Raw genomic sequence first — 7,271 nt, forward strand, 5'->3', positions numbered from 1 at the left:
GGGTATCATTGACTGGCTGACGAGTCTCGCCCGAGCACTTGAAGCCATTTCAAGTTCAGTTTTGCATGCCGTTCGACAAGGATTGGTTTGCTCGAAGTTCCTTTTGGCTTCGTTTGCCATAATGCCACATAATGCCAAATCGATTGTTAACCATAGCAGCGGACAGAGTACAGAGCACTTGAGCCAGCAGACAGCAGCAGTCACTGTATCATAATAAAATATCTAATTTTGCCAATTGCCGGACAAACACACTCAAATGCAAATATATACAAACAAACAGAGAGAGAAATAGAGAGAGAGAGAGAGAGAGAGAGGGAGAGAGAGAGAGCAGCAAACCGGCAAACCAAAGGCTTAAGTCCTGACCAGCTGTGTTATCTGTGTGGCATCGATTGTGAAATAATATTTAATGACCGTGAAATTATATAGTATGCTAAACTGAAATTTGGCTTAGAGCTGAACATAATCGTTCATAGTTCACTCGTTCGATCTTCTGAGCGAACTAACGAAAACATAAAAATACAAATATACAGTTAGACTTTTATAGAACATTTGTATAACTGTATATAGATTATGTTGCTCATAAGCATATGTATAACTCTAAACATAATCCATTAAAGAAGTTTTGTTCATTTGGAGTATCCATTCAATTGAACTGATTGTGAACGAGTCGCGACAACTCTTAAACTGTATTTGTTTTTGGGCAAGTCTTTAGTTTTTATGGTTAGACTTTTGTACAATAATCATATTGTGGCTTGTTGGTTCCATATTCGGATACTAAAGCTGATTAGCAATGAGTGCAGATAGCTGAAGCAAATGATTGCAAGTAATATAAATTCAAATAAATACACAATCATAAAGAGCAAAGCATATTGAGTGCTTAAAATGGCAAATTGCTTAATGCTACAACTAGCTAATTGTTAGTTTAATGGCCTAATTAAAATCATATATTCTGAGATTCACTGAGAGAAAGAGTTATAAATAGAAAACGTTTGCAATTAAATTGCAGTGACTTTTCTATTTCAGTGACAGTATTTGTTATGCTGCCGCAGGTTTTGCTTGAGTTCTGTCCGCCATCAATAAATTCAACTCTTGTTATTGCTGTTGTTTGTTTTCCACTCCTCACATGAGACATATATATATATATATATACATATATAGTGTATATATAATATATTCAGCGCACACATTGGACAGACTCTTAAAATGGCCATAAAGCAAATTGTGAAAAATTATTGTGTATATAAAATTTAATGACATGTCAAAAAGGATATCCGGCATACGGCCATTGCCGACACTGACGAGCAGCACAAACGGCAAATGGCAAAACGGAGCAACTGGAGCAAAGAATGGGCGTCGCTGACAACGTCAATGTCTGAGTCCTTGTCCTGGTCGCCCTTGTCCGCGTCCTTGATATCTTTTTCGTTGGCGTGGATTGCACACTCAGAAAAGAAATCGAACTGAATTTTTGAAATTCGTCATTATTCCTCATTTTCTATTTCTAGATTTTTTAAAACCAGAATTTGTGTTTTTTAATATCTGAGCGGATTTCTATAAAATTTAGAAAAATATGTATAATTTTCAGGGTTTTGTTGTCTACGTGCTTTCTTAGCTTTTAAGTTACTTATACTTTTAATAAACTTTTGTAGTTTAATATATTCACATATGTAAAACGGTGATATACATTTTTAGACAAATTTAGAAGCATCTCCATATTTCAAATTTGTAAAAAAAATGGTTTCTTTTGCTTAAAAATTATTTCCAAAAATGAAGAAAATGATACTAGTTTTGAGCCAGTTTTTTTCTGAGTGTATTCGTGGCTGATATATGTAATGTGTTGTAAGTCCTGTTACACACATATATATATGACGCTGACAATTTTAGTTTAGTTGTTGTCGTTTTTGGTATTTACTTCTTACTTCTTCGAGAGAAACAGCACAAACATAATCGAGCGCAACTTTATTATTTTGTCGAACAACAACAACATCAAAAGTATCGTGTGTGGGTTAGATTTTATGCCTCCAACAACAACAACCAACAGATATGTCCCTGTCTTGTGGTCGTTATGGCCGTCATCATTACGTTTTGGACTGGTCTCACTTGGTCTGGTCTGGCGTGGTCCTGTCTTGGGTGGTAGAGAGCTGCACATTTTATAGTTTTGAAAACTCACAAAAATGTCAATTGCTTGTCATGTGCGCTCTGCCCGAACGCCAAATGGCATTGAATAAATTATATTGTGGCCATAAAGTTGCTGCTGCCACAGTCACAGTAACAGCCACACATCCTGGTCCTGGGCTTACTTAGTAATGCTGCCAACTGAGAGCAACCCAAGCCAAGCCAAGGAAAGTACTCCCCGCCCGTTTATTTGCATGTGCATGGCGGCTAATCAGCCGCTGAGCTGAACAAAATTGATTTTTGGCGTTCAAATTGCTAGCCAGCATTTGAAGGGGAGAGTTTTGAGACGAGTGCTGCTTATTAGATCACCCTCGGCAATAGCGTAATAAATGCTGAATTATGACAGACAAAAACCAAAACGAAAAAGAACCGAAGAACTCTCAGTTTTTGAACTCAAGACCTTTTGAATTTTAATCAAGCTAAATATTGAAGCAGTTGTTGCTTTGCTCTGCTCAACTTTGGGCACATTACGAGACTCGTATTTTCACTTTCATTGCGCTGTTTATGTAGTCAACTTGAAGGACTTCTCTCGACTGGCTGGCCTTGCTTCTTCTCCTTGTGTTAGGATGTGTTAATGTGCCACGCTTGAATGGCGCATAAATTTCTTTATGCGGTTTTTTATGCTCGCCTCTTTCCTTTGTCAATGACGGGATGAGAGTCTGTCGACTCGACTCGACTCGGTCTGCGGACACTCGACCCTCGATCGAGTAATTGAAAATATTTGAAATAATTCATAAAATTTTATGTGATTTCCGCTTTGAAGTTCGCATTTTTTTCTCGTATTTTCTCTGTAGGCAAGGCCATTAAAATAGTTTGCTCTGAAGCTATCGGTCGCGTATAATTCAGAGCGTTGATAATTGTTTTAATGATGTCATAACGTCGCCTTGATAGCACCCTCTCTGATTTATGAGTATGTCTCTAGTGGTCGCGTTTTCTCTTTTTTTTCATTTCGAGTGCCGTCCCGAGGGTGCTAGATATAGTTACAGTTGTATATATACTATATAAGCATGAAATGTTATCCGACATGTGTGTGTGTGAATAAGTAACCCGTTTCTTTGGCATTGCATGATTTATGTGTATAAAGAGTCAACAAAAAAGAAAAGAAAACGCATGGTGACCATGTGGGGCACCACCTGAGTGGGTTGGTTGGGTTGGCAAATTCCTGCTAACCACTTGAAAAACGGTAAATAAGTTGTCTAACCACACATTAAACCAATTTGGCACTGCACAAAAGCTGCCCACAGTCTGGCCGTCTGTCCGTCTGTCCGTCTAACTGGCACCTTGGCTTTCACTGGATTCTTTTTTATTTTCCTTATACATATATATATCACGATTGCTGGGCGCCATAAATCATAGGAAGGGCCACGTATGTGACTACTTCAGCTAGGGGATCGATAAATTATTATTAGTTGGCCGGCCGCTGCTGAGCTGTTTTGGGGGCGCGTGCAAAGGAAGTTGTTAGACCCCCAAAAGGCGAACTGACCGAAATCCGAGCCGCTGCGGTTCAAATGCCTTTTAACTTAACAACTTTTTCTGCCAACACCAAACAGCACACACACACTCGCTCACACACAACTTTGTCGTGTTGTTAGTAGTGTTGTCCGAACAAAACCCTTAACGCCGTGTGTAAAGTGGACTTGACATGAGATTAACATCTTCAAAAGCATAGCTTAAAGTATTTGTTGGAGTTCGTTGAAGTTACCCCGACTAAAGGCCGGGTGTTGGTCCGGGTCCGGGCCGGGTCAGTACCATTCCCGGTCCCTTTTTGGCTGCCGTCGCTGCTTTTGGATAATTGCGTTCTTGTGCGCTGAGCCATGAGCTTAACTGTTGCTGTCATAACTAAGCGAAAAGGTATACAATTTATGAAAACGTCGAGCACTCCCAGCCAGCAGCCACCAGCCAGCCGCCAACCAGGTGTGTGCGGCTGAAGCCTCTGAAACAAACAATGACCCACGCCATGTGTATATTATAACAATTTCAGTTGGATTTATTTCGTTGATTTCAATCGCTAAATAATGGCAAAACAGACGGCTTACTTACGACCTAGTAGGTATTGGTGAGGGAGGGGCAAATGGTTCTAATCGTAAACAGTCAGCGACCAGCTTGCAGTATTACAGCGCACGACGACGACGCAGCTTCAGACGATGCACAGTCTTGTATTGGTATCCATCGTCACCAAGAACAGCCGAGTCCTGCGTAATTTCCTTAACGGGAGTTTCAGGAGCAACTTCCTCAGAGGGAGGCAGATAATCGTTGGCAATCTCAGACACATCACGACGTTGACGGTACTTAAGACGGCGCTTTACTGGTTCACCAAGAACAGCCGAGTCCTGGGCAAGTTCCTCAACTGGAGGGTCAGCGGAAAGTTCCCCGAAAGGGGAAAAAAAAATTTTTAAAAATCGAGAAAAAAAAAAAATAAAATAATTTAAAATTGTACTGGTATCCATCATCACCAAGAACAGCGGAATCCTGGGCGACCTCTTCAACTGGAGCTTCAGTAGAAACTTCTTCTGAGGGAGGCAGGTATTCATTGGCAATCTCGGAGACATCTCGACGCCGGCGATACTTCAATCGACGAACTGTTTTGTATTGGTATCCATCATCACCAAGAACTGCCGAATCCTGGGCGACTTCTTCAATGGGAGCTTCAGTGGCAACTTCCTCAGTGGGAGGCAGGTAATCGTTGGCAATCTCGGAGACATCACGACGTTGTCGGTACTTAAGACGGCGCACTGTCTTGTACTGGTATCCATCATCACCAAGAACAGCGGAATCCTGGACGACTTCTTCAACTGGAGCATCAGTAGAAACTTCTTCTGAGGGAGGCAGATATTCATTGGCAATCTCAGATACATCACGACGTTGTCGGTATTTCAATCGACGAACAGTCTTGTACTGGTATCCATCATCACCAAGAACTGCCGAATCCTGGGCGACTTCTTCAATGGGAGCTTCAGTGGCAACTTCCTCAGTGGGAGGCAGGTAATCGTTGGCAATCTCGGAGACATCACGACGTTGACGATATTTAAGACGGCGCACTGTTTTGTACTGGTATCCATCATCACCAAGAACAGCTGAATCCTGCGCGACCTCTTCAACTGGAGCATCAGTAGAAACTTCTTCTGAGGGAGGCAGGTATTCATTGGCAATCTCGGAGACATCTCGACGCCGGCGATACTTCAATCGACGAACTGTTTTGTATTGGTATCCATCATCACCAAGAACTGCTGAATCCTGGGCGACTTCCTCAATGGGAGCTTCAGTGGCAACTTCCTCAGTGGGAGGCAGGTAATCGTTAGCAATCTCAGACACATCACGACGTTGACGGTACTTAAGACGGCGCACTGTCTTGTACTGGTATCCATCATCACCAAGAACAGCCGAATCTTGGGCAACTTCTTCAACTGGAACTTCAGTGGCAACTTCCTCAGTGGGAGGCAGGTAATCGTTGGCAATCTCAGACACATCACGACGTTGACGGTACTTAAGACGGCGCACTGTCTTGTACTGGTATCCATCATCACCAAGAACAGCGGAATCCTGGGCGACCTCTTCAACTGGAGCTTCAGTGGAAAGTTCCTCGGAAGGGGGCAGGTAATCGTTGGCAATCTCGGAGACATCTCGACGCTGGCGATACTTCAATCGACGAACTGTTTTGTATTGGTATCCATCATCACCAAGAACTGCCGAATCCTGGGCAACTTCTTCAACTGGAACTTCAGTGGCAACTTCCTCAGAGGGAGGCAGATAATCGTTGGCAATCTCGGACACATCACGACGTTGACGGTACTTAAGACGGCGCACTGTCTTGTAGTGGTATCCATCATCACCAAGAACAGCGGAATCCTGGGCGACCTCTTCAACTGGAGCTTCAGTGGAAAGTTCCTCGGAAGGGGGCAGGTAATCGTTGACAATCTCGGAGACATCTCGACGCTGGCGATACTTCAATCGACGAACTGTTTTGTATTGGTAACCATCTTCTCCCACAGCAGTGGAGTCTTGGTTAATGTCCACATTAGGTACATCGACGCCAACTTCCTCCGCCATCGGTGGGAGATACTCATTCATGATCTCGGCGATGTCGCGACGGTGCCTGGTTTGTTCGACAGGAATCACTGCAGCCGTCGCTGCGGCAATGAGCATGCACGCAATGAAGAGTTTCTGCAATTGGGTGATTGAGAGATGAATTGTGTTCCGGTGGTAAATCCACGATTACATACCATTTTAGTATAGATCTCCACGCTAATTGTATTATCGATGGAATCTATGGGTCGAATGATTAATAGTCGCAATTTGTCGGCATATTTATACGCTCGAATGTTTGCCAAGCGTCGCATAAACATAAGAAAACACACACATAAACCAAACAATGACCAACACTTTGTTTGCCAACAACAAAAGACCTGGCAACAGCAACAGTAACAGAAATAGAAACCATAAACAGCAGCCCAGGTCGGACTGGTCGCTATAACACAAACGGAGCATTTGCTGGCACATGGTGCCACTTAGGCCCTCAAGTGCCTCTGCCCCTACCACTGGCCCAACCCCCCTCCGCTGCGTTCCGTTTCGCTCCTGTCTCAGCTGTTTTGGAGCCGGTTAGTGACTAGGCAGAGAGCGGAACTAAAAAATCGCTGTGTTTGCTTTCGTTTGGTGCGTTCGAATGTTTCACGGTCAAGATACCATCACATATAATGAGATTTAATGCAAAAAATATAAGAAATAATAATAATCGTAATGACAGCAGCAAAAGTCATTTGGCGTGATCTGCTCAGTCGTCGCAAGAGTAGTGCTAGCAGTAGTAATAGTTGCTTCTCAAGATTGATTATCTCGAGTGTTGTTTGTGTATCGGTAATTTGCGTACTACGTTTAGTTCAACGAACTGACCAAAAAATGCGATATTTTGAAAGGTCGCTTCTGAATGGTGCTGATGATGATTGGATTGGATTGGCTCGTGTTCCACTCTGTTTGTTCTTTGTTTTAAGCGATGATATCATGACGTCAAAAATAATGCGTACTTGCTGGGTGACATGTTTTGGCAGATCTTTTAACAGTGTTTAAAATATATTTAAGTTAAGAAGTCATCCAAAAATCATTAATCA

At 42.5% G+C, this 7,271-nt stretch overlaps 1 protein-coding gene across 1 annotated transcript; it reads right to left on the reverse strand.

Annotated features, from left to right (window-relative positions):
* Window positions 1-4,283: 4,283 nt before the first annotated feature.
* LOC6559010 lies at window positions 4,284-6,509 on the reverse strand. Its single transcript, XM_001983198.3, is given in 3 exon segments — window positions 4,284-4,587; window positions 4,589-6,333; window positions 6,393-6,509. Coding segments are annotated over 3 exon segments (2,166 nt in total).
* Between the last annotated feature and the right edge of the window lie 762 nt (window positions 6,510-7,271).

The sequence above is a fragment of the Drosophila grimshawi genome, unplaced genomic scaffold (genome assembly GCF_018153295.1).
Source record: "Drosophila grimshawi isolate 15287-2541.00 unplaced genomic scaffold, ASM1815329v1 contig_44, whole genome shotgun sequence".
Lineage (NCBI taxonomy): Eukaryota > Metazoa > Arthropoda > Insecta > Diptera > Drosophilidae > Drosophila > Drosophila grimshawi.